A 27,740-nucleotide genomic window follows, 5' to 3' on the forward strand; every position below is an offset into this window, starting at 1 on the left:
ACTAAAGTGATAGTACAGCAGGTAGGGCATTTGCCTTGCATGAAGCCAATCTGGGTTCGATCCCTGGCATCTCATATGGTTTCCTGAGCAATGCCAGGAGTAATCCTAAGTGCAGAGCCAGGAGTAACCCTTGAGCATTCACCGGGTGTGATCCACAAACAAAAATAGAGCAAAACATAAAATCGCAATCCTCACTTGATAGTCTTCATCAGCCTGAGAGATGGCTCTGTTTGCTGCCTTTACCAATAGGGAGGGGAAAAAAAGTGTCACTTGAAGTCAAACCTCACAGGACTTCTGTTTATTCTGTCAGGCAGAATTAGACAAATAGATAATGACACAATCCAAAGGCTTGTGTAAGTTTAATTCTGAGGCAGGACATGGAGACAGGTTTTAACACATGGCCTAGAATTCCTGCCACGGGAGCTCAGTTTGTTTGTATGACGTTAGTAATCCACTCCATGTAGCTAAAGATTTTGGTGTAGATGCCAACATCAGATCTCAAAACACACCCATCAGCAAAAGACAGAATTCCTTGAAGAACACCATCACAGATGACTGGGGCAGCTGTGACTTCCTGCCAGGAAGAAAAGAAACTAGTTGATCTTCCTGGCAAAAGACACAAGGAATGGAATGGGACAATACTGAGGCATTAAGTGTCCCTCACCTTACAGGGTTCCCTTCTTCCTGGCACAATGCCCACACAGAACATGTTTTCGTTGATGTTAATGTTCTTATAGGCACTTTGGCATTCACTCTTGGAGATTACAGACATACTTACATGCTGGAGTGAGTTTGGGTCCTTGCCTGGGTGGGAAAAGAAAAAAAAAATTTTTAAGTTACTAGTGTTAAACCAGGCTGAGATCTCTCCAGAGGAATCACGCAAAGACAAGTAGCAATGCAATAAGCAAAGGGTCTTTATTGGCTAGCTCGAGCTAGGGTCCAAGTCTCATCCAACGCAGTGGAGTCTTGACAAGGACCCTGACTCCAAATCACAAGAGTGGTTTATATGCTGGTCTATTTTTAGCATTGGCCTTATTACGTCAGTGGTCAGCAGTACCAGTCACAGTTTGGGGTTCTTTCCAAGAAGGGTGCGGCAACCCCTCATGACTGGCCAGATCCAACTGCCCAGTTTCTTATCTAGGTGAATTACTCAATTAGGAGTTTACCAAAAACTGCAAGTCCTGCCTCTAGGAAACAGAAACTGAGGCCTAGTTGAGACTTAATGTTAGCTGCAACTTGTCATGGCATCAGTTTGTCCTCACACTAGATATTGAAACTTCCCTTGTTCTTTCCCTTTTTGCCAGAATATTTCTTCCCTAGTGCTGTAGGAAATTAAAAATCAATAATAGCTTATGATACAAGTGCCTTGGACATTCCATGTAAGTATGAGCTATATCTGAAATAAAAGTGAAAAACTAATCAAAAAATTTGAAGTGTGTTCTTTAAACTTTTTACTCATAAATTGATATTAAGTTTTACCCTCTAAATTCTACAGTGTGCTCAATTTTGTAGCATATATACTAAAATTGGAATGCTACCGAGAATATTACCATGGCTTCTGCACAAGGATGACATGCAAATTCATGAAGCATTCTGTATTTTTTGTATCTGCGTATCTCATGGTGCTTCAATTAAAAATAACTAATAAAATTTAAAAAGAATTAAAATAGAGAGTAAAAATTATTACAATGTAAAGTAATAAATCAAAAAAATCTTAAAGATAGTCTTTTGTAATCATTGCTAATAGCTTCTATGAAGCTAATATTATACCAATACCCAAAGTATATAGAGACACTTCTAGAAAATAAGTTCAGAGTAACTTCCCTGATTATTATTGACACAAAAATCCTCAACAAAATCTTAGCAAGCTAAATCCAATAGTATATTAAAAACTCATACACTATGATCAAGTGGGATTCATTCCAAGAATGCAAAGGTGGTTCAACATATGCAAATCAATGAACATAATATACCACCATTGATAAAAAGATAAAAATCATAATATATCAAGCTACGCAGTTTTTGACAAGATCCTATCTCCATTTATGATAAAAAAAATCAACAAAGATAGGGTTGAAAAGAAACATCTCAAGATAGTAATGGACATCTGTAATAAGTCCACAGTTAGTATCATTTTCAATAGGGAAAAACTGAAATTATTCCCTCTGATATCAGGTGCAAGGCAAGGGAGTCACTGTCTCTACTTTTATTCAATATAGTAGTACAAGTTCTAGATACAGCATTCAGGCAAAGGGGGGAAAATGAATATTAAAGGACTCCAAATTGGAAAAGAAGTCTAAGAATCACTATTTGCATATGATATGATAATATACATAGAAGACCCTAAAGAGTTCACTAAAATGGTCTTAGAAACAGTAAACAAATATAGCAAAGTGGCAGGCTAAAAGAGTCACTACACAAAAATTAGTTGCATTCAAGCATGTAAATACTGTATCAGAGGAGAAAGTGGTCTGTCCAGTCAGAGTCTATCTACTCAAAACAGTGTTTGAGACATCAAGTATCTTGGAATAAACTTAACAAAAGAGGTGAGAGAACTAAAGCATGAAAACTTTGAGTTTCTTAAGAAAGAGACAAGATCCCCACATCCTGCAACTGCCCTCATACTAATTCAATGGCACAGTTCCACAGCTTCATGACTTACCTCAGAAGAGATGTAGGCAAGACACTAAAAAATCACAGGTACACTGGTCTTCTGGCTGCAAACTTTGGAGAGGGGCGGGCCAACACCTTGGCCTGAGAAAATCCTGGCACCACACTCAAACTCCACCATCACTGCCAAGCCAAAGGCCCAACTTCACTGCCTCATAACTAATCTCTGTGGAGATACAAGCTGACGAAAATTTCAGGTGCAATAGTTTTCAGTTTCAAAACTCTGGGATCCTCTCAGATTGGGAGCAGGCAGCATCCTTCCATCCCCTGTACTGTTGAGACTCAGCGGTCACACTCACATCCCACAGACACTGCCATGTAAACTTATCAGCCCTGAAGTTCCTGGAGCCACACCTCCAAATTATACAATTCTAACATTTCATTTTGGTTGGATTTCTTCGTCAAATCCCTGAATGAACGATTTGAGGCTCTTCCTGTTCCTGGAGCAAGCAGATATCATTGGGCTGCACTAGCACACAAAACAGGGACAAATGGAGATGTTACTGGCGCCCGCTTGAGCAAATCGAAGATCAATGGGATTACAAGTGATACAACATTTCATTTTAAATAGGAAAATAGCATAGAAACCAAATAAGCTCAATAAACAAATAAAAAACAACAGAGAATGCTTAACTAGAAACAAAGAGCTTCGTAAACCCTTAGAAAATGACTTACTGACCCCATTGTGAGATATAAAAATTTTCTTTCACCTAAGTTATTTTATAATTCCACTAGTCATTTGGCTATAACACACTGACTATCCAAAGTTATTCTGAGAAATAAGAAATTGGCGTGGGAAAAGAAACACAGGATAAAACAAAAAGATACACAATTGAATGTGAGAGAATATTTGTACTCAACATATCAGCTAAAAGATTGGTATTCAAGATATATCAAGTACTCACAAAGATCAACAACAATAAAAATCCAAAAGCCCTATCAAAAAGAGGGAGAGAAAATGAATCCTTTGCTGAAGACAGAAGGGATGTCAATATGCACATGAATAGTGAAAGTCATTTTATTATTAGAGACTTATTATTATTAGGGGAATCCAAATCAAGATGATATATCATCTTGAACCAGTGAAAATGACATGTATCAAAAATACAAGTAATAATCTGTTGGTGGAATTGTAGTGAAAAAGTAATTCTCACCCCCTGCTGGTGTGGATGTTTTTTGGTTTCAAGACCTATTTTAAACAAAGACATCTCAGAAATAAAAATCAAATTGCCATAGACCCAGAAATAATTATTGTTGGTATCTACTCCCAGGACATTCATTCAAAATTACATATGCAGGGGCTGGAGCAATATCATAATGGGTAGGGCGTTTGCCTTGCACGCGGCTGACCTGGGTTTGATTCCCAGCGTCTCATTTGATCCCTTGAGCACTCCAGGAGTAATTCCTGAGTGCATGAGTCAGGAATAACCCCTGTGCATCGCCTGGTGTGACCCAAAAACCAAAAAAAAAAAAGTACATATGCACACCACTATTCTTTGTAGTACTTAGCACAGTAACTAGGATATGGAATCACCCTATATGCACATAAATGACAGATGAACGAATTATGAAGGTGTGACATATGTACACAATGGAATACTATGCAGCTTCAATGAACAGTGAAATTAATTAGCTGCAATTTAGATGTAACTGGAAGAAATCATGCTAAGTGAGGTCAGAAGAAAAAGTACAGGATGATTTTACTTATTTGTGGTTTATAGAATAACTGAATGAGGGAATCCAAGATATTAAAAGGGAATACTTAGATTAAGTAAATAGAAAGGGGAATACTTAGATTAAGAAAATAGAAGGACAGGAAGGAGGGAAATAAGGGGATATGTAAGAAGAGGTGGATGGGAGCCACAAGGGCCAATATTCATGCTATAGAGGGGTATGATATCACATCTACAGACCTCGGGACCAACAATGCTGATAGTTAAGATCCAACTACAACAACCGAACCTAAAAATTGCCTATTGCAGAGGCTGACTGGGAATGAGAAAGCACCTGGGAACCTTGGTGGAGAAAAGTAGAAACTGTGGTGGGATTGCTGCTGGAACATTGTATGCCTGAAACTCAACTATGAAAAACTTTGTAACTTTCCACATGGTGACTCAATAAAAAAATTTTAAAAAACACTTTGTAAATCATGGTGCGTTAAGAAAAAGTTTTTTTTTTAAAAAATAATAGTGTGGTTGGAGTGATGTTACAACAGGTAGCCTGGTACTTGCCTTGCACCTGGCCAACCCAGGTTAAATCTTAGGCACCTCATAGGATCCTCTGAGCCTGACCAGGAATGACCCGAGCACAGAACCAGGAGTAAGTCCAGAGCATAATCTACTCCCCCCCCACACACACATACACACTCACATACACACACACCCTAAAGGTAAATATATATAGTGATTAATAATTTAATTAGATTCATTTGGGCACCACTTCACAATGTATACACATGTCAAGTATCTGTTAAATATCATAGCTATATTCTGGAGTGATAGCACAGTGAGTTTGGCTTTTGCCTTGCATGCGGCTGACCCGGGTTTGATTCCTCTATCCTTCTCTGGGAGTCTGGCAAGCTACCTAGAGTATCCCACCCACACGGCAGAGCTTGGCAAGCTACCAGTGACATATTCAATATGCCAAAAACAGTAACAACAAGTCTCACAATGGAGACGTTACTGGTGCCCGCTTGAGCAAATCGATGAACAATGGGACGACAGTGCTACAGTGCTCTATTCAAGTTTCAGTTGTCAATTACATATTAGAAAGCTGGAAAATAAGAATTTTTTGTCATATATTCAAGGAAATATACTCCAAGATCTGGAAGGCATGTTCCAGAGTAGTCATAAAAGGTTTGAATAGTGACAATATTGTTCCTTTGATTTAAATCCTTTGATTTCTACTTAAAATTTAAGTAGATAAATGGAAGAAGAACGCTATTGCAAATTATTGTATAGTTACTCACCAATATAACATGAGTAGTAGGCCCAGGTGGAGGCAGTACATGTGTCATTTGGGGACACAGGTTTCTGGGGCAGCTTGACGAGCTTCACATACTCGTTGAGTTGGATATATGAGTTCAGCTTGACTAACATGAGGTCATAATCGATAGAGTTGACTGAGTACTTTGGATGTTTAATCATCTTCACATAGGACACCTCTTCTGTATATTTTTCCATTGGGTTTGATGGGTTTGTAACTCCCAACAGTGCTATAAGATTCCTAGAATAACAGGGATGTTTATACAAAGACTTAGCAAAGATGGCTTATCCTTTCTTTATGGAATTTTATTAGCACAGACCCTAATCTCTACTTCTAAATATTCCTAGAAGCCCTCCCTAATCTCATTTACTTGAGCAGAGTACTTAGGTGGGGTTCAGATTATGAACTGTAGGATATCATTGGTTTGTCCTTTCTCCCTTGCAACAGAGTTTGGGCTTATCTGGTAATCTCTAAACATTTTAAGACAACATTAGTATGTCCTGTTCTCCTTGCCACAAGAAGCTTAGGTATATCAGGTTACACCCATCAAAGTGCTCCCGAGTCACTCCCATTCCTTTGTCTATCTGTAACCACTTCTCTATGCTCTTCCCCAACCAGTTAATCAGCTTTTCCCCTAATCAGACTCTGTTAATTTGTAAAGTCAGACCTTTCTAGGACACTAAACTTGTAAGTTAATATTGCCTTTCTCCTCTCCTCGTGTCTTTTGAATAGTTTACTTTAAAGCAATGTCCTTTTTGTATGGACAAAGAAAGACAGTTGCTAATATGCTTTGGTAACATGGGATTTAATTGGCTTCGAATATTATTCACTCCCGGGCATCTGCTTTCTCGACTTAAGCCTCAGTTGCCCTTAGTTCCTAGCACCTCAAAGGAGGGTCCTGAGGAGGGATGGGACGAACCCAGAGCAAGCAAGTAGTTATGTGCTACTCTGGCATCGAGATGGGCCTGGCCAAAGTGCCTAATGCTTAACTATAAATTAAGAGCTTTATCATGGATAAATGCTGTCATGATCCAAAAGCAATGATGAGACTAGGACCCTGCTAGGGATAGGAAAGACTAATCTGGCCTGAGCACTGTAGTCTGAGATCGAGATGACCCCAGGAAAGCAATTCTATGAGCTTAATGCATCTCTTGCTATGTCTATACAAAATGATTAATATTATGAATACTTATATGTTAGTTGGACAAGGAGAGAAGAAACACACCCATGGGATTCCGCTCTTGGGTGGGTGTCCTGCTGAAAGAGAATCTGTCCTAGAAGAAGCATCCCCTGAAGGAAAGAACTTTACCCCTACTGATTGTGACCACACCTATGTGTAAGCCCCAACCGCTCATGCTGGGGGATTTAACTAGGCTGTAAGAGTGGGCTGGGGGCCAGTCCCAGTGCCAGATCTAGAGAAGCTAGATCGAGATCCAGATCAAGAGGAGAAGGAGAATGAAGTAGCATGGGGGAGGAAGAAGCAGGAGGAGACTCAGAGGAGAATGGAGATGGGAATGGAATAAACTGCAACTGAGACCAACCAGCCTGGCCCTCGTTCCTTCCTTCGCCTGCCTCGTCATCGCCATCAACTTCCCTGGGGTGGGGCAAGTGGCTGGAGACTACCGAACTTGGGCAGGGCGGAGGGAGAGATAGAGTGCCACTGCCCTGTGCAGTGTGCCCTGCCCCTCTTCTTTTTGTGTGTTTACATGATGAACCAATCTAAAAGCCCAGAGTAAAGAGAGGTGTTCAGGGCCATCACTCACGGCAAGTTGCAATGTGCAGCTGTGAGCACCCAAAGTTGGTGAATCAGGACTCCAGTGCACGGTGAATAGCTAGATTTCAAGTAGACCAAGTAAGGTGTAAGGACGCCATTGGTTTCTTCTAGGTCAAAAGCCAAAGTAACTGGAGGAAAAAAATAGGTAGGAAAATCTGGTGTTATTTCAGGGATCACAAGAAAAGAAGTAAAGGCAAATCACTTCAAAAGCTCCCGGTTTTCCCTAATTATATTAACATACTTCAAGAAATAAAAGGTGTTTTTCTTTTAGTCATCAAAAATATTTTTCAAAATTAAAATACTAGTTTAAATACTTTACACAATCAGTAAATATCTTAAATCTACTAAAAAATAGCACTTTATTTTACCATTTTAAAGATGCTTTGGCCACTCTTATCCCAACAACAATGCAAGGTAGAATGATCTATGTTCCAAAACAAAAAATCCAGGGCTGACAGAGACTGATCCCTGGTATTGAAAGATTTGGGGTTTATATTATTTTATTTTATTTTTGCTAATAGATTTACGAGCAAACAAGCAAACAAAAAATATATTGAATTCAGAGTGTGAGAGAAAGAGAATTTTTTTTTCTAAGATGCAGAACCATATCCACACAAAACCTGAATTCCAATAGTGGGAATTTGCGTCTATTCTCTAAGTGCTGTGTTACAGTAACAGAGAGTCATATCTTAGAGTTCCATGTCGGGGTTTCGGTGTTCATTTCTTCCAACAATGTGTGTAAGCAATCAAGCTAACATGAAGCACGTAGGCAATGCCTCAGGAGAAACTCTTGTGGAGACAGTGGTCGTGCTGAGAATCAACCCTCCATTTGGAATCTGAACAGTTGTCTCACATTTTAGCCTTTACAGACTCCAGGATTTTTCTTTGACAGCTAAAGAGAAAACTCTGTAGACACTCACCAGGTGGGTTCCAGAGAACCCAGAGAAGGATCAGCTTCGTGATTACGATAAAAGCCATTTGGATGGACAAGGCCCAACTCCGGGTCTATAGAGAGAACAGTAGGAAAGAGGAAATGGACTTGATGAGAAACGTATGTTGCAAACAAAAAATAAAGCAAAAAAAGTTTCTAGAGCCGAAAATAAAATAATCACCTGATCTTTTCCAGTGCCAGGATTCATTTCCAGAAGAAGCAGTCATCAGTTTGAGGTGGGACAGATGTGTCTGGTACTGGAGGGTCAAGAAATTACATCAGGTAACTTGGTTTCTGTTTTTTTTTTTTTTTTTTTTTTTTTTTTTGCTTTTTGGGTCACACCTGGCGATGCACAGGGGTTACTCCTGGCTCTGCACTCAGGAATCACCCCTGGCGGTGCTCAGGGGACCATATGGGATGCTGGGATTCGAACCCGGGTCGGCCGCGTGCAAGGCAAACGCCCTATCCGCTGTGCTATCGCTCCAGCCCCAGGTAACTTGGTTTCTGACACAATAAAAAAATGTACCTTGGAGATACATTTTGGTGATGGATCAATATAAGATCAATGTACTAGAGTCCATGCTTTGTATGTGGAAGCCTTGGGTTTGACTCTCCGCACTTCACGGCCCTGAACACCACCAGGAGTGATGTTCCCAAAGAGAACCTACCCAGGACCTAGGAGTAGCCCCAACATACCATCAGATATGGTATGAAACAAAACACAACAACACAACACAAAGCAAAAATCTAGAGCTTTGCCCTTTCTTTAGGAAAGAAAGTACCCAACCTGTAGGACCTTGGAGCTCCCAGTGTTTCTATAGCTGCTGCTTCTCTGTTCCCCAACCCACCTTTGTCAAACTCTGAGGGCTGGTCCCTTAGTACCTGTAGGAAACTGACCCCACCCACCTATGTGATGCAAATCCTACCCATGACAATGTTATTTATCTACAGTGGTTATAACATAGTTCGCTGGTACTGAACTTGACTCCTCTTTCTGACACAAAACTGTCCTCAGTATCTATTAGCCTTTCGGTTCATGTCATTACTCATTTATTTACTTTCTCAACCACCCAGTCAAAATTTCATAGTGAATTTCCGAACTTAGTCAGCCTAGACTCTAGCTACTGTGGAGGGTCGTAAATTGTCTATGCCTTCAAAAGATTTACAAAGCAATGAAAAAGACTGGCAAATTGTACATTCTTTAGAGCTAAAAATCTACATAATGTAAACTAGGTGCAAATGGTTACATATAAATCTGATGACACATCTTATAAAAGATTCATATCCAAAATAAATGAGGACAACAAAATTAAGCTATAGGAAAACATTCCAACTGAAAAGTAGTTCAAATAGCTAGCAGACAACTTATCAAATATATAAAACTCAGATGTCCATTAAAAAGTATAATATGCTTTTTAACAACAAACATTTATTTTATCACAGTTGTGAAAGAAATAAGTTCACACTTAAAGGTGGCAGGAAATGCAGTTTCTTGATGAGTAGCTCTCTCTGGCTTGTAGAGAGAGTAATTATGTGATCTCTCCTGTGAGTAATGCATAGAGAAAAAGCAGTACTTCCATAAGTAATGCCCAGGGAAAGGGCAGTACTGTAAGGACTTCTTTTATAAATGCTCTAATCCTACTAAATTAGTAGCCCATCTTTTGTATCTGATGAGGGGTTTATAGGATATTGGATTTACCTCACAGTTGAAAGAAAATATAATTTGCAAACAATAAAATATCACTTTCAGGAAGGATGGGGAAAATTAGTAAGAAAAAACAAAACAAAAATAATTTTGCAGGTTTGGCAGTGGGAGATTGAATGAGTGAACTTCTTACAATTTTCACCTCCATTGACTCGCAGACCAGAAATTCTGTGCTGAATGGGAGGATTCAAAGGAAGAGAGGAAGGGAAGCTTGAAAGCATCATTGTGAGAATTAAACAATTTCTTGAAAGATATTAAGGGCTGAAGACATGATTCAAGAGTTTAAATAGTGGGAGGAAAGAATCATTTGAGATGGTACCAACCAGGTTCCCAAAACAAGAACTGCACCCCCCAAAGAGAAATTATTACCGAATCCCACAATCCGCCCCACCGTGGAGGTGAGTGGGATACCCAGGGACCATCTCCAGGAGTTTCTCCCCACTGCAGAGCAAAGAGCAGAGATTCATACAAGATGAAGACCAGAGGCAACAGAAAGAAGACCAGAGGTGACAGAGGGCAGAATGTTGCCTGCCTGAAGAAAGCTGTGGAATGAAACTTGGGTCCCCAGGTCTTAATATCTCCCTCGCAAAACGTGACTGAAGGGCAAGACTTAAGCCACACAGAGTTGGCGGCTGAGGGAGGCTTACATCCTTTACCTCTGACAGTTGGCCAGGGTAGACTCTCACTGGTACTCCAAGACCAGGATGGAAAAGCTGCCGGTGGACAGCGGCCCACCCCAGATGCAAACAAAAGGCTGCCACTGCCCACTGGCATCTGATGTAATGTAGATATTATCTCAGAGTCAGAAAGAAGATTTTTGTCCAGAGAAGAGAGAATAGAGAAAACGTTGGTGCCAAACGTTGTGACTGCAATAACTCAGCCCTGGTGGGACTCCAGCGATGGCAAACGCAGGGAGGTGTCACTGCACTCTTCATCCCTAGGCACAGAGCTGACACACAAGCTCACAGCTGAAAATTCCCAGCATCATTCTGGAATAGCAATAGTTAAGTAGACAGACACTGAGTGGAAATGGGAAGTACGATCCCTATAGTGTTACCTCAGTGTGCACAAAGCTAGACTCTTAGCCCTAGCACTCAGAACACACAAGACACGATGAAGAAGCATAGAAATTCCCCTGCATAAATCTCCCTTGGAAAACCCAGAAAGTCACCCAAAGGAAAAAGAGCTATCAACCTCCCTGATGGAGACTTTAGAATGACAAAAGTATAAATATTAACTGAGATAAGGAAAACAATAGAAGAGAGCTCCAACAGAACAGAGAAAGTAGCACTGTAGCACTGTTGTCCCATTGTTCATTGATTTGCTCAAGAGAGCACCAGTAATGTCTCCATCGTGAGACTTGTTACTGTTTTTGGCATATCTAATAAGCCACTGGGAGCTTGCCAGGCTCTACCTGTGAACAGGATACTCTTGCTAGCTTACCAGGCTCTCCAAGATGAATGGAAGAATCAAACCCAGGTTGGCCACATGAAAGGCAAACGCCCTGCCTGCTGTACTATTGCAGAGAAAGTATGAACAAATTTTATTTAGAAATAACTGAAGAATGTAGGTTAACTAAACAATCAGTAAATCTCAGCTGAGAAACCAGTCATGATCTTGAGGATGAGATATATAAAACCACCAAAAAATAAAATGAATCAAACTAGGATTTATAGAATAGCTTGAAGTCCTATGAGGTCAATAGTGCCCTGATACCAAACATAGCACTAGTATCCTCACACAGAGACTGATGTAGGTAGATTAGTGATCAACTTTCTCCTCTCCACCTCACACAAGCCACCTGGGGAGGTTCACCTACTTCAGAGACTACTGAAAAGTTACCAGACTTGGGCAGGAGAGACAGTCAGGTAGGGAGGGCACTTGCCTTGTACCCTGCCAACCTGGGTTCTACCTCCTAGCATCCCATACAGTCCCTCTAGCACCACCATAAGTAATGCCTGAGCTCAGAGCCAGGAGTAACGCCTGAACACTACCAGGTGTGTTCCCAAAGCCAAATAATATAAAAATAACAACAACAACAACAATAATAATATTATTAGAACAATATCCCTGATCAACATAGATGCAAAGATCCTCAACAAATTTTTATGGAATCAACAATACCCTAAAATTGTCATAAACTATGATCAAGTAGGAATTATAACAGGGTGAAAAAGTGTTCCAATACATGCAAATTATTTCATGTGATACTATACCATATCACATAATTGGGGCCAGAGCGATAGATAGTACAGCAGTTAGGGTGCTTTCCTTGCATGCAGCTGACATGGGTTTGAACCCCAGCATCCCACATGGTTCTCTTAGCACCCAAGGAGCAATTCCTGGCTGCAGAGCCAGAAGTAACCTGAGCATCACTAGGTGTGACCTCAAAACAAAAACAAAATAACATGATCATATCAGTGTATTCAGAAAAGGCGTTCAAGATGGCATATTGCTACACTAGAGCTTGCAGGGCTCTCTGAAAGGGATGGAGGAATCAAACCCAGGTCGGCTGCGTGAAAGGCAAAAGTCCTACCCCCTGTGCTATCGCTCCAGTCCTTTCAGTTACTTGGAAGAATTCGAGAAACCCATCTGTACCACTAGAGCAGCTGATATCTGTAACTGGGGTTTTAAACAAGAGTGCAATGTCAGTCATGTATGGCAGGCCTGACCAAAGAAGGCAATTATGGAATCTTGGTTATACTGAGCTTTTAAACTCTTCAAGTCATATTTGATAGAATTAGATTTGTTTAGTAAAAATGGTTTAGTTAGTAAGAGACGCTAGAATAACAGACGGGGTCTCTTATGGGACTTCACAAACTTGTGAAGTCGCATTCGCTGTGATGCATAATGAGAATTTTGGCACTCAGGAAGATATCTGATCTACGGGTGAAGTTGTTAAAAATCAACTTTGTAGGGCTGGAGCGATAGTACAGTATATTGGACATGTTATAGTATATATTAACTTTATATGTAAATGCACTTGCTTTGATGGGGGGGACAATAAAGCATCCAGATTCATCATAAATCAGTACTAAAGAATCAACCAACATCTTCAATCTCAGCTTCAGCGTCACTACCCTAACTGTAGCATGAACTACAAACTTCTATGCTCTCTGCAGAGTCTTTATAGAATTATGCATCTTACCCATCTCATTGACTCTCTTGGGTCTTCTTTGTCTTTTTTTTCCTTCTTTTATTGAATCACCGTGAGAACAGTTACAAAGATTTCCAGTTTGTCTCGGTCATACAATGATCAAACACCCATCCCTTCACCAGTGCATATTTTCCACCACCAAGAACCCCAGTATACCCCCCCTCCCAACCCTCCTCCTGCCTGTGTGGCAGAAGAGTTCCACTTTACTCTCTCTCCACTTTGATCATGTTCAATATTTTGACAAAAGACCCACCATCATTATTTGGAATTTTCCCCAACAATCAGACCTGCCAAAAAGTCATCATTAGATAATTTCTATTGCTGATTATGAAGAGCATATGACGTTGCGTGGCCACGATAGCCATTCAGGTTGCCATGGGTGGCAACTTGAGGTCTCATCAGGGTGGGAAGAAGGGCCAGTTCCACCCCCTGTCCTGTGAGGCCCCACGTGTCTCTTCACTGCAGTCTCATACTTGGCTCTCTAGCCGGCTCTGAAAGATGGCAGCCACCATGCTGCTGCCAGGGATGGGGGTGGAGGGAAAGGCAGAAGGGACAAACATCTTTCCCCACTGAGGGTGGCACAGTCCAGATGCATGCTTGCCAAAAGCCGCTGGCTTCCGAGATTGGTTTTTTGTGCCTCTGGGATCATGGCCGTTCAGGAGCCGGAGGAGCCCCTTCTTTGTCTTTTGTACAAATGACCTTTCTGATACAGTGCCTCTACCCAGGACTCTCATAAAGTGCTCATAATCATACTTTGGGGTCACTTGGAACCTTCTCAATTCTTATACTCAGGTGTCTTGGTTAGTGGGTCTGAGATATTGTGTATCTCCCCATCATATGACGATGTAACAAAAAGACAGTTCCTGTCAGAGGACGGAATTCAACTAAAGCATGGAAGGACCAACTATAACCATAGGACTACATGGTGGTTTCTGTCCAGGCATCATCTGAAATCCAAATTTCTGTCTAATGGGCCTTTCTTCAAGTACAACCTCCACGTAGTTCAAGCATTTCAAATACATTCTCCATACTCCATACCTCCTTCGTGACCATATTTCCGATATCTGAAATTAGACATTGATTCTCTTCCTACCATATTTGAGAATCACACAGTCGCCCAGAATGAAAATTATGCTATCTCAGACTCCTCCCGTCTTTTTCTCTAATCACAAGCTACTGCTTGCTTACTATCTCTCATCTCAGAAATTCGAAGATGATCTCTCTCCTGGGGTGATTTAAAGATACCCTTTCTGATGACTGGAAGATAAAAATCTAAATTCCTTTACCTAGCAAGTCAGGACTTTCAGCATTTTTCCCTTGCATAGCAATAAAGAATCTTTGATTATATTTTTCTTTCCTCTTAGGCTATCTATGTTCTTCCATCAATTGTTTTATGTATTCCTAGAAAATTGTGTATTTATTATCCTTTCTTATTTTCAGTCTTTTATCCTTGGTTTTACAATATTCTCTCCTAGGCAGTCAATTCTGGAATCACCTACATACCAAAAGAGTGCCTAACTCTCTTTCTCTCTCTCTCTCCTTCTCTTTCTCTCTCTCTCTCACACACACTCTTTCTCTCTCCATGTATTTCCTAAATAAAACTATTTTTATTTCACACAAAAATATTTTCTACTAACTCAACTGCCTCTTTAACACATCCCCTAACTTTGCCACACAAAATGTCTTTTAACATATTCTCACCAAACATGTCACTCATCTACTTTCTAACAGTTGTCACAAGATAATGTACTAGATTGATGGCCAAAAAAAGCCATATTTACTAAACTATGCTTAGTTATGCCAGTGTCTTTTAAATACCTGAAGGTTCAGTGATGTTTTTTTAAATTGAATCACTGTGAGATACAGTTACCAAGCTTTCATTATCAGGTTTCAGTCATATAATGTTCCAACACCCATCCCTCCACTGGTGTACATGTCCCACCTCCAATGTCCCCCGTACTTTTTGAATGAATGAACCAATGCTGGGGATTTGGACAGATTTCACATTGCTTTTATACAATATGTGAAAAAAGAGCAGGAGTCACAGCATCAGTACTTTTTTTTTTTAGCTTGGATGATTTCTGTTTGGATTATAGTCAGGAACAAGAATGATCAAAGGCCACTGTGAACCTCCTGTGGAATCATGAAGCCGATACCCCGAGGGGATGGGTAGAGAGGCGCCTCAGTGGGTATTAATGTTCTGCAGAATCCATCCTGCATAGTGATGAACTTCTGTGAAGAACCCCTGTCTTCCCCAAGGGACACTTCCTTTGGTCCAGGACAGGATTCCGTGCACTCTCCCACCACAGATGGCTGGAGAGGCTGCGATTTCCTGCCAGAGAGGAATGGAAGAGGAGGTCACACACTTGATTTGTCCTCATAAAACCAGGAGGTGGCAGAGGCATCTCCTGGACTGAACTCATTTCTCTTTTCTCTCTTCTTTCCTTCCTCCTCAGCAGTGCTTTCAAGGGGCCCCCAGGGGCCCGAGAGGCCACTCCTGGTGACTCTCAGCCACCCATGCTGGATGGTTGGACACTACTCCCGAAGGACTCCACATGCTCCTCAGGCCCTGCAGGACACCTTGGCAGTGCTCGGGGGTCTCCAGGACCACACCTAGTGGTGCTTAGGAGCCCGTATGGTGCTGGAGATTGAACAGGTTGGATGCATGCAGGCATGTACCTTCACACCTGTACTATCTTCCGGATTGTTCTGTAGGGCACACAAGACAGAAATGAGAAATGGTTCACTCAGTAATCTTTCTCTCCCTGGGGGTTTCATTCATAAACAGAGTGATTAAAGGGTGGAGAGTAGCGGCAAATTTTATTACGAATAATTTACTCTCCTACTCATGAGCTTGCTATTTTCTTGTCAAATAAAAATAAGCACACCTTATTTTTAGACAAGATGGTATCGGGTGTTCCCATACACATGATGGTTCCTTTCTTCATGTGTTTATTTATCTTATTAAGGCACTCGTGACTCGGAAGAATATATTGGTTAATCCAGGTCAGGTTATCAGGGTCAGGAGCTGTGGGAATGAGAAGATAAAGTCAATTGTCACTTTCCTTATCACATAATTCATGTGATCAGCATCCTGTATTGTAATAACTAATCCATGCAGTAATCTATGAAAATACTCATTATAGGTAATGTACATAACTCAGAGATCTTCGAAAACACATGGGCAAGAAACAAGTGAGACACAAAACTAGTGTGCTTAAAAATCTCTTATTTTTACACATATTTCATCTTTATATTTATTCTTAGAGGAAGAAAGTGATTTTAGTGTGTATAAACTTGTTTTTTAATTAAGAAATTTGCATGAGGGCTGTGTACTGGTAGTGCTCAAGCCTTGCTTTTGCCCCTGTTCAAGGCTCTCCCCTAGGAGTGTTCTGGGGACTACTGTAGTGACAGGGATTGAACCAGCATTAGCTGTAGACAAATCAAACACCTTAGCCCACAGGTCTCTCCACTTATTTTTTAAAATTGAATCACCATGAGATAGTTACAAAGTTTCCATGTTTGAGTTTCAGTCACACAATGATTGAAACCCATCCCTCCACCAGTGCACATTTTCCATGACCCATGTCCCGAGTATACCCGCTTCTATCCCAACCCTCCTCCTGCCTCTGTGGCAGACAATTTCCCCCATGCTCTCTATTTTTGGGCATTATGGTTTGCAATATAGATACTGAGAGGCCATCACATCTAAACTCATTTTTTAATCGAAACTCATTGTTCACAGATGTGTGGCTTCTAAGTGTACTTGTGTACCTGTGTACATATGTAAATAATCATATGAATCCCCCTGCCAGAAAGCACATTATTCATCTCAATCCCAGAGTTTGTTACTACAATCTCAACTTCAGGATGCAGGCATCTAAAGTAGGTGTCATATAATTTTAACTTTGGCAGAGAAAAACAGCAAAAAAAACAATAGACCCAGAGATTGGACAGAGATTGTTTAAACTGTTTAGTGTTGCTTCTACAAAAGAATTTTTAATAGAGTATACACAAATCTAATTTTCTAAAGAAGATTAGTTCAAAAATGAGATCAGAGAAGAGAGGAGTTAAGTTCAATTTAAAGTTTTTAATGTGGTGGAGGAAGGGGAATTGAACTACAATCCATAGAATAATCTAAATTACAATAACCTGCTACTTGAAATAACCCCTAATAAAAATTTCATCACAATTATAGAACTATTTACCGTGATTTGGCAATTATGTGATAAAAGTATTTATTTGGACTTGTTTTCAAATGATGCATAATGCATTATTTTTGTAAAATGTGATTCAATTACTTAGACTTCTAAAGCCAAGAGTAACATCATGAAACTTTCATTTACTCAAAAAATATATTGACTTAGATTCCCAAGGATGTTGCTTTGATGTTGAAAATGAAAGTACAAGTGCTTGCATTTTTAAAATTTCTTTTCCAAACCGTCTGATTTTACAAGTTGTGTCTTTTGGTTTGTTTTTTACTGAACAGATGGATCAGTCTGAAGCCACCAGGACTGGGCTTAAACCTGACCAATATCTATTCCTATTTATCTCAGTGAAGAGTGGCAGAAAGTCAATCAGTCTATGTCATTTTTAAAGTCAGCCCATCAGAACCTCCGCCACTCTGATAAGTTCTATATTTGGACTAGAGTGAAAACCAATAAATTTTTACCGAATAACCATCCCTGTAAGCATTACATCACCCCTTAAAGCTTTGCAAGTTATCTAATTCCTGAAGTGGACGGTGTTTGAGGTGATTGTGCTGAGTGAAATCAACCAGGAAATGAAAGACAATCACCTGGTCCCTCACATGTATAATAGAAATAACCCAATTAAACATTGAAAGTGCAGCAAAAGTCAGTGTTAATAAGGTTGGATAGAAATTTTGATATTTATCAGAGAGAGAGGAGATTGGGGCTGGGTAGAGTGGGTAGAGAGAATCCTTGGGTTAGAGTGACTCTACAGGAACTTTTGTGGTGTTCGCTGTGATTTGTCTACACAAACAGAAGTGACCTTCCCACCCCCATTTTTATGGTATTGTAAACTAATGAAAAATAAACAATGGTTATGTAAATCTATTCATTGGAAACCGAAGAAGCTTCCCACAATCCCCTTATAAATCCAAGATTTTGCTCTGCTTAATAAGGACTGTCTGCTCAGCATGGCACTCTTTTATTCTAATAAGTAATTCTTTTCATTAACTTTTGTTTCAGATAGCGAATGATTTCACTATAGCCATTAGAAATATGTAAGGAAGTCAGAATGTACCATTATCAACAAATATATCAGAAAGGCCTGTTTTCACAGAATGTTCCTGTTAAGACATGACCTGAAGGAGAGTAGACATGTGTTCATACCCTATGAGAGCTCAGATGGGGGAGGGGTGGTCTGCAAAATGGCTTCTGAGAGACATGAAAGGTCAGAGTAGCCGCAACAGCATATTATAGTAATCAAAGACCCTGATATTTCCAGGTAAGTGAAAACTCTTGGGTGAAACAGAGGTCTAAAGGAATCTTTCCATAGTGACCGTCCCAAGTGACAGGAGTAGTGGCCCTTCTAAACCAACTTCATATCCTTGGGGTCCACTGGAATGAATTACCATAACTTTAGGTTGAGTTTTGTCCCCTATTACTTTACCAAATCACAGTTTTGTCCTCTATTACTTTTCCAAATATGTGATTGGGAAGTTACAAATTCCCACTGCTATTCTCATCAATAGCTTCGTGGCTTCTTGAAGTTGTGTCTGAAAAACTATATCACTTTCCTGTAGGACGTCTTAACACTCTCTTAGAGCAAGAACCCCTAGTAGTTCCCCCAAGTTTAATTGAGTTAAAGTCTTTGGGCACTAGTTTTGAAGTTTGTATAGATACAACATTTGACTGACTGTTCCATGAGTTACTGTTGAATTGGCTACCCTGTATCTCTCTATGAATTTTATCCTTTGACCTCTAGTCTTGTCCAAATGAGGTCCTGGCACTAATCAATTTAGAGGCCAGAATCTCATACCACAGCAGTTATTTTCTTTTACAAATATCCCTTCATAATTGTTTCATGCCCAAACTTCATCATGATGAAGAAATAAGAGTCAATGACTTACAGTTTTTATATTTACTCCAGGTCCAAGTTGGGATAAAACAAGAATTATTCAATAGTAAGGGTTCCAGAGCTATGGCTATGGTTCCTACATTGGAGTTGAGTGCAGCAGGTTTAGAGAGTTTTATCATCATCACATCATGTTGCAAGGAATGTGATTTGAATTCAGGGTAGCGCAATGCCAATGAGTAATTTCGTATCTGTTCTTGATCGTTTATGACACTGGGTTGATAAACCCCCAATCGGATTGTAGTGCTATAGAAGAAGGAAGAAAAAGAGAAAAAATGGAAGAGTCACATAAAGCCATACTGAAAGAACTGTCAGAAATGTCCCCATTTATCTAACTTTCATTTAGTTTTGTTTTATTGAATTTTATATGGCATCATGAGTTAATTCTATTTTAATTTTCTCAGCCCTGACCTGACTTGATCTAAAAATTTTAATAGCAATAGTTTACACATTGATTGTACTAGTTATGTATAAATCTGGCATAAAATTTAGCACCAGGATGCACTCAGGAAGTCTAGTCATAAAAATAATAATTGCTATTATTACTAGCATAATAAAATAAGAATGTAATAGAGAAGGAATTACAATTGAACCATGGATTCTCAAGACTTTCAATGCTCACTGCTCAATTCTATTTCCTGGACAAACTCACCGCCATCTCCAGAATTTCAGTCATTCAGCACATATGTGGAGTCATGCCTGACTCAAAACTGTTTGGGTATTATAATCTAACTGGTAGAAGAACATCCAAGTTTTCAATTTCATTTATTTGAGAACCATCCCCTATATATTTCCCATAATATCTGTGGAGGCAAGGGTACAGCCTGCATTAGAGTATAAACTCTTAAACAGTTCACTGTTTGAACATTTCCAAATTGGAAATCATCCTTATATGCTTCTGAAACTTGGAAGAGGTCTGAATCAGAAAGCTCATTCTCACACATCATAGGGCCACTTATGTTTTTCAAGGGCCCATTCTTCTGTGAACGTTTTGCTTGCTCTACTCCTATGACCTGATCCTACAGCTTCTGTCAATTTCCTCAACTTCATCCTATAACCACCTTCCAACACATTTTATTTAGTCAACCATACTATCTAGTTGGCTAAATACTTTAACATCTTTGCTACAATTCAGGAGTGTCCTGAATCCCGTTGAAATCCCCCTAGATTTTATTCACCTCTGATCTCATCCTTTCCAAGATTCCTGACTTGACCACACTCATGAAAATGCAACTCTAATTTTTGCTCTCCTACATTAAATTTGACCATTTTTAAAGGAATAAACACAGTCGTTGACTGACATTCTCTGCAAGAATGTAAGCTCCTCAGGAACCATCTACTTCCATTTTGATCTCTCCCAGTTTTCTCACTGCTTTAAATATTCTAATATATTGTATGAGTGAATATCCTGTTTTACTAAACTACCCTATGATGTATGCCTTTTCCTCTTGCGATGAAGGTCCTCTTTCCTCTTGGGTATTTATAATCCTTCTAGGATGCCACTAAAATAATCTGGAGCATCTCACCTGACCTGACTTTGTTTAAAGACACCTGCCTCATGCATCATTCCCAAGAGCAGACGGTTACTTACGGTAAGGGGCAGTGCGCAGCTGTCAGTACCCACTGAGGATGAATGAGAGACCCAATGCAGGACTTTGGGGTGGACTGAAGATAGACCATGTAAGGAATGCCGTAATCTGTTGGTAATGCAACCTTTTTATTTGTAGTATCTGATGCCATAATAACTCCTAAAGATTCAGTGGGGTTATAGGCAGAAAGAAAGACAATACAATTGAGCAGAAACAAAGACCCAAAAATGTTGAGAGATGAGAGTTAGCTAAGGAAGTTTTACCATAAGATTTTGACAGACAACATCCAAGTTTTGAATATTTTATGTTTTTTATGTTCTTTTGGGGGTCACACTAAGAAATTCTCAGGGGTTACTCCTGGCTCAGTGCTCAGAGATCATTGCTGCCAGGGCATAGTGGACCATACTTGGTGCCGGGGATCAAACCCAGGTCAGCCACCTGCAAAGCAAGCATATACCCACTTCACTATCTTTCTGACCCCTTAAATAGTTTGAAAATTTAGAGGAGAGCCCCCATGTCTCCCCCTTAAATAGATGAACTCATCTCACTGAGTGGTAGAGAAATAATTCATGGTCTGTGAAATTAGTACAGGGGGTTATTTCAAGCTGATCAGAAACCTTGCTGACTGTATCACAACATTAAAAAAATGAATTATTTTTATGATGTACTTTTAGCAGATGTGGAAATAAAACATTAAATATACTCTGCTATTGTTAGGGAAAGGAATGAGCATAAGGCAGGGACCGAGGCTCCTAGCACTCCTGACCCCGCTCATATGTCTGCCCTCTGCCCGCTGCCTCTAAGCCTGTCAGCCCAGGAAAAGCAACCATGCAGGAAGTTCCCCTTAGAGTCCTAGAAAAGTCTCAGGCTCCTCTACTGACATGCTAACAGGCTCCTGGGCTCCAGAGGCATGCAGTGAACACACTGAAAGCTGTGTGGGAAGAGTATCTCCTAGGTTCCTTCAAGAGTCAATTGTCTTTGGGGCTGGAGTGATAGCACAGCGGGTAGGGTGTTTGCCTTGCACTCGGTGGACCTGATTTCGATTCCCAGCATCCCATATGGTCCCCCAGCACCGCCAGGAGTAATTCCTGAGTGCATGAGCCAGGAGTAACCCCTGTGCATTGCTGGCTGTGACCCAAAAGGCAAAAAAAAAAAAAGTCAATTGTCTTTGGACTTGCCCTTCACTTGTTGGCTATTTAGGTGTGGTTTTCCGTGTCCTTTTCCAACCCTTCTGTTGGATATTAACTAGGAGTGGTTTAGGCTTCATCAGTAAATTGCACATTTTCTTCCTCCTTTAAAGCTTACAGTGCTCTTTTGAGCACCCCTAATCCCACCAGTTTATCTGTAACATTTCCTTTGTGCCTTACCTCTCATTGTCATAATTCCCCAAGTGGTTGGTACTTATAAGTCAAACTTTTTGGTAACTGTGGACTTTGTATTTGTAGTGAATTAGCTGATTTTCCATCTCCCTTATAACTTTTCATATTTTACTACAGAGCAATGTTCTTTGCTTAAACCAAAAAATATCATTAATGCTATGTTTTTAATATTGGGGAGTTGGTTGACTCTGAAATATATATCTACTCCTGGGTATCTCTCACAATTACTTGACTCAGGTTTCGGTTGCCATGGCTCCTAACACCCCACAAAAGTCCTACCGTGGAACTGGAATGTTCTCAGGGAGAGCAGCGAACCTACCCTGGCATCAAAATGGGACAGTCTCTGGAAAGCATAAAAAACGGTCTTGATGCAAGATTATGACTTAGAGACAGGACCCCTAATGGGAAGGACAAACGAACAGCCTGAGGACTTAGCCTGGGATTTACAGTAAAAGACTTGCTTGCCCTCAGAGTCCGGAGAACTAAGTTTTGGGATCTATATCTCTTACTGTGTTTATGCAAATAACTGCAAGTATTGTTAAGAAGTACTTACTTGTTTAACATGTCCAACTAAAGGGAAAGAGAAAAGTAATATAGATGTCTCTGGGAGACAGAGTGTCTCCCTGAGTTAATCCTCCCTAGAGAATTGCTTCCAGTGAAGTGCTTTACCTCTGAAAATGATCAGTCACATCTATGTGCAGTCCAATATCTTGAACCTCCTCACATGTTCTATAAGTATGCTAACAGCTCTGCACCAAACAGGCCATTGGACCATCAGCCTATGGTCCTTCATCTCCTTGTTCCTCTGTTGGGGAGGCCAGAAGAGGCGATTGTTGGCCACTGAATGCACACAGAACGCACCCACCACTTGAACTCACAGCTTCCATGATTGGACCCCTTTTATTATCGAACCACAAGATCCTAGACTCACCAGCTGTGCCCACCAAAACGAAGATGAGAGTGACCTTCATTTTCAGGCTGCTGTCTTACCAGTGGCAGACATGCAAGACAAACTGCAGTTCTCTCGATCTCCAGTTCTAGTGTTCTCAGCCTAAATAACCTGGGGAGAGACAGAAATTGGGGCTCGGAGAGAGAAGAGGATCTTACTGAAGACTTCAAATCAGTTCTTCTTAAGGCCCAGTTATTTCAGGTTGGAGCTGTTTCTGGTGTAAGTCAAAGAAAGAAACAGACCAAGCCAAAAATCTCCCCAGGCATTCTGAGGCAGCCCAGTGACAGTTTGCCCTTCCTGTCTGTGACATAGACTTCCTCTGTTGTCTCCTCCTCCCTTTGTGACTCGAACCAGTCATCTTGCCCCCTCTTCCCTTCTTCCAAGGACTGTTATTCTGAGAGACTCACCAGTCACTGGAGTGTGAAAGAAATGCAGTACATTCTTTCTGCCCTCTTCATATCCAGAAAGCTGTGAAGCTGTGGCCCTCGTGTTTGAACCTAGCTCAGGACATGGAACTAAGTCTCCAGAAATTTTTTTCTGACATACTGACCTGAGTCCTGTGCTCCCGGAAGAGTGGTGGGTAAAACATTTGGTGTTCTGGGGAATGATTTAGTCAGAAAAATCACACCTTCCCAGGGAATTAAGAGAAGCTCTGTGCTCTATCTCAGGAATTTCATGGTTCCCCAGGTGATCCCTAATTTACCTGTGGCAAAATCAAACACAGTTCTTCCCTTTTTTCAGAAAAAAAAAAAAGCCATGGTGACCAGACAAAACCTGCAATTCCCCTTCTTTGTCTCATGAACAATTAGCTGAATTTAGAAACTAACTCAGAACTAACTAAAATTTAACATAGGGACCCACTTCCTGTTTGATGACCATGACTTACATTTCTTAAATTGCAAAAACTCCCAATTTTTAGTCTCTCCCTACCTTGTCTGTAACTTGTTCATTTGTCCCTGTAAATATTAAGGCTAGTCTAAAGTCCTAAAACACTCAGATATCCAGGTGTGGGGTGCTCTAACGATCTGAATAAGATAAATCTTGTTACTATTAATGTTTAGGTTTTTTTATAAAAAATACTGATACTTTTCACTTTGATACTTTATAACATATCAGCTGCCTTTTAAAAAGTTAGTGTTAGATACAGAATGTTCCAACTCTACACCTACCTGAAACTATTATTAATAGTGTTGTAAATCATAGTGCCTGGAAAAACAAAAAACAAAAAACAAACCAGAGGTGCAATAACTAATAAAGGAGGGACAAGTGATAGTACCTTTCAGAATTTACCGGACACAAAGCCCACCTGGGCTGACCCAAGCACTGCATATGGGTTTTTGAACACTACCAGGAATGATCCTTGAACCTAGAGCCAAGGAGAACTTACCTAGGAGTAAGTTCTGAGCACCAAGGGGAATGACCTCAAAAATCAAAAGAGAAAATAATAGCACTATTAAATATACTATTTTAAATGAATAAATTAAAATGACAGGACTGAAGAGGTAGTACAGGGTTAAGTCATTTAACTTGCATGTAGCTACCCTCCCCAGAAGTGATTCCTGGGGATGGAGCAATAGTTCAACAGGAAGAACATTTGCCTTGCAAATGTTTGGTCCCAACATCCCCTGAACACCTCCAGGAGTAATTTCTGAATGCAGATCCAGGAGTACCCCTGAGTATTTTAAGGTGTGCCCCCTCTCTCCCCCTCAAAAAAAATAAAACAGGTGATCCTTGAGCATAGAACAGGGATAAACCCTGAGAAAAGTTTGGTGTGGCCCCAAATCCCTTCCTTGCCATAAAAATTTACAGTCAGGTAGTCTTGTTAGTTTTAATTTGAGACAAATTAATATTTTACAATAAATCATTATAAACCTTGGCTCACAGAAGGTATAATTGTTATTTCAAGTTTTGTATCATTGCTGTTGACTAAAATCCAGCAATATTTTATGTCTAGAAGAAATACTTCTAGAAGAATAAAGGTCATATACATTTTTTCCAACAAAGATTAATAGAAAGAAAAGAAAATGAAAATGAAAATTTTTAGACTACCCTAAAAAATGTTTCTGAAATAGTAGGCTCATTCAAGGATATTGGTCTATCCTTGTACAGTTTCCTTGTACAATTCCTTTTGGCCTATATATCCAGCTAGTGCTAGCCTAGGAGAATGAGTTTGGAATCACTCTCTATCCTTCAATTTTTTAAAATGTTTTAGAAGAATTGACCTTTATTATTTTTTAAATGTTTGGTTGAGTTTTCCAGTGAAGCCATCTAATCATGGAGATTTCTGAGTGCGATATTTTTGATTAAATTTCTTTGTTTAATTATTGCCCTGGTCCCACTGGTGGAGGGGTGGATAAACTATCACTGTATGAGTGAAATGCAAACACAAAAGTTCATAAGTTTGTAAGTGTACATCACAGTGATTCTCTAATAAAAAAATTTTTAAAAAATATTGCCCTTGTCAGATTTCAAAGTACTTGAAACATTTAATTTTAATGTCAAATGACAAATGTAATATAAATGTGAAATAAAATTATTGTAACCTTTAGGTATCCATATTTTCCAAATTACTGGGGACAGTTATATATATATATATATATTTTGCTTTTTGGGTCACACCCAGCGATGCTCAGGGGTTACTACTGGCTTTGCACTCAGGAATTACTCCTGGCGGTGCTTGGGGGACCATATGGGATGCCGAGGATCGAACCCGGGTCGGCCGCGTGCAAGGCAAATGCCCTCCCCGCTGTGCTGTCGCTTCGGCCCCGGGACAGTTATATTTTGATGTCGCTTTTTTGTGAATATTGTGAAACTCTTCAACTTTTTAATATGTTCATGGTTACTACACAACAATGGAGACAACAGACTCAGGAATATAGCTACTAGTATTCAGTTTCTCGTTTTAAGATTTACTAGCTGTCTCATCTTAATAAGACCACTTAACATCTTTAAATTCGAGTATTTTCAGATTTCAAATGGAGTAATTGTTAGTATTATCTCACAGGATAATTGTCAATACTGACTACCATGTAAGAGCCTGAAAATATTATATAACATCATTTAAGAAATGGTGACTAGTACTGATGGCTACATTTTTCTTAAGCAAAAGAGAGAAATAGTGAGTACTAAGAAGGAAACAAAACCTTGTTTTTGTTTGTTTCAGTGTGACCCTAGCTCACAGAATTTTGGCAATAGCACATTTCTGAAACAAATTTTCTTCTGACATCAAAGATTCAAAACTATTAAGAGCCTGTGGATACAGGCTAGAGTAAAATACAGGCTAGACAAGAAAAGGACTTCCATGTCTTCACAGTATTGCATCTATTTTCTGAAAAATTATCTGCCCCTTTACCATTTTTTTGCTTATATTTCAGAATAATACATAATTTAGCTTGAATTTGGGAGCTATTTATGGTAGGAGGGAACAGACAATAGACTGTTCTGGCAAGAGCAATGCAATTCCAGTGCAAAAAAAGCAATTGGAACACATAACTAAGTGAAATCATGAAAAGAACGATTACTGGCAATCTTAAAAAAATTTCATAGTTTATAAAGCTTCACTTACACAGCTTTAGAAAGTTTCACATGTCTTAAGGGACAGTAAGGAGAGTCTTTAGGCAGCAGTTGTTATGCACTGGACATCAGGCCACCCTGGGCTTTATCTCAGCTTTACCATGAACTAGTTGAATGACATTGGGCAACTGCGTGCAACTTCCAGTTTTAGTGTCAGTATCTGCCTACAAATAAGATGGCAACAGTGATGACAATCTTCCTGTCATTAAGATCCCACAAAACTAGATCATAGTAAATGATTAGAAAAACAAATTTGCGTGATGGATCACCACTATTAAGTCCATCAGATTGACATCTTCAATCTTCCAGCAGGGCCTGTGGCAAGGAAGGAGACAGATGTTGTGGTTTGTCTAGAAAATAAATTAGCCTAAACAGTCCCTAGTAGAAGGCTCTTTGTCCATTTTATCAGGAACAACTTCCACTTCACTCTTCCCCCTCAATATATACCCCATTCATGAAGAGTTAGTTCAGAGAACAGAGGATAAATCGTTAATGCATGTGTGGGAATGGGAAACATGTATGGTGACAACAGTAATGCTTTGCTCTTGGGTGAAAATCTCCCTGACAAGATGTCTGTATTACTACCTCAGTGGGCCAAAGTTTGATCTCATCATAGCAGGATGTTTTGTTTCCTACTTATGTCTGAACTTTCCCTATGTTTGCTTGACTCAGACACACCCCTTATCTTACCATTGGCATTTAAGGGACAATGTTCCACATTTTAAAATTAGATTGGTGAGTCAATAAACTTTAATTCATACCTTAATGTTCTGGTCGATGTCAATCCTATATCTATCATTATACTGATCTGTCCGCTGCATGCATAAGTTCACAAACCAAAAATGACAACTGTTCTTGATCTATTTAGGAGAAATGGTTTTATTTATAGACCAATTTCAGACATAGCAGAATGAATTTGATTGTGT

General features: G+C 39.9%; 2 protein-coding genes and 1 non-coding gene across 3 annotated transcripts; 1 reads left to right on the forward strand and 2 right to left on the reverse strand.

Annotated features, from left to right (window-relative positions):
• Positions 1 to 424: 424 nt before the first annotated feature.
• Positions 425 to 14,275, reverse strand: PRSS58 (serine protease 58). The gene is made up of 6 exons (XM_055129639.1): positions 14,261 to 14,275; positions 8,350 to 8,434; positions 7,419 to 7,557; positions 5,639 to 5,895; positions 665 to 804; positions 425 to 574 (listed from the first exon to the last, which is right to left on the reverse strand). Exons 1-6 carry the CDS (start codon positions 14,273 to 14,275, stop codon positions 425 to 427), a joined length of 786 nt encoding a protein of 261 aa, XP_054985614.1.
• LOC129401362 (U6 spliceosomal RNA) lies at positions 1,497 to 1,603 on the forward strand. The gene has a single exon (XR_008628290.1). It is a non-coding gene; the product is annotated as a U6 spliceosomal RNA (small nuclear RNA).
• A 1,129-nt stretch (positions 14,276 to 15,404) lies between the features above and the next one.
• Positions 15,405 to 27,635, reverse strand: LOC129402580 (probable inactive serine protease 58). Its single transcript, XM_055129647.1, has 6 exons — positions 27,576 to 27,635; positions 26,915 to 26,978; positions 20,916 to 21,072; positions 19,320 to 19,570; positions 16,111 to 16,250; positions 15,405 to 15,554 (listed from the first exon to the last, which is right to left on the reverse strand). The coding sequence occupies exons 1-6, from the start codon at positions 27,633 to 27,635 to the stop codon at positions 15,405 to 15,407; spliced, it is 822 nt and encodes a 273-aa protein (XP_054985622.1).
• Positions 27,636 to 27,740: the final 105 nt, after the last annotated feature.

This window comes from Sorex araneus, chromosome 1 (genome assembly GCF_027595985.1).
Source record: "Sorex araneus isolate mSorAra2 chromosome 1, mSorAra2.pri, whole genome shotgun sequence".
Lineage (NCBI taxonomy): Eukaryota > Metazoa > Chordata > Mammalia > Eulipotyphla > Soricidae > Sorex > Sorex araneus.

Bases quoted from the DNA above. Each gene is read 5' to 3' on its own strand.
- LOC129402580 (XM_055129647.1), bottom strand. From the start codon at position 27,635: ATGCAGCGGACAGATCAGTATAATGATAGATATAGGATTGACATCGAC. The intron at 26,979-27,575 runs GTATGAATTAAA...TCTTATTTGTAG, and splicing joins ACATCGACCAGAACATTAAG to GCAGATACTGACACTAAAAC. The intron at 19,571-20,915 runs GTAAGTAACCGT...CTTCTTCTATAG, and splicing joins GCTGCGCACTGCCCCTTACC to CACTACAATCCGATTGGGGG.
- PRSS58 (XM_055129639.1), bottom strand. The intron at 7,558-8,349 runs GTGAGTGTCTAC...TTTTTCCTCCAG, and splicing joins GGTTCTCTGGAACCCACCTG to TTACTTTGGCTTTTGACCTA. The intron at 805-5,638 runs GTGAGTAACTAT...TTTCCCACCCAG, and splicing joins CTACTACTCATGTTATATTG to GCAAGGACCCAAACTCACTC.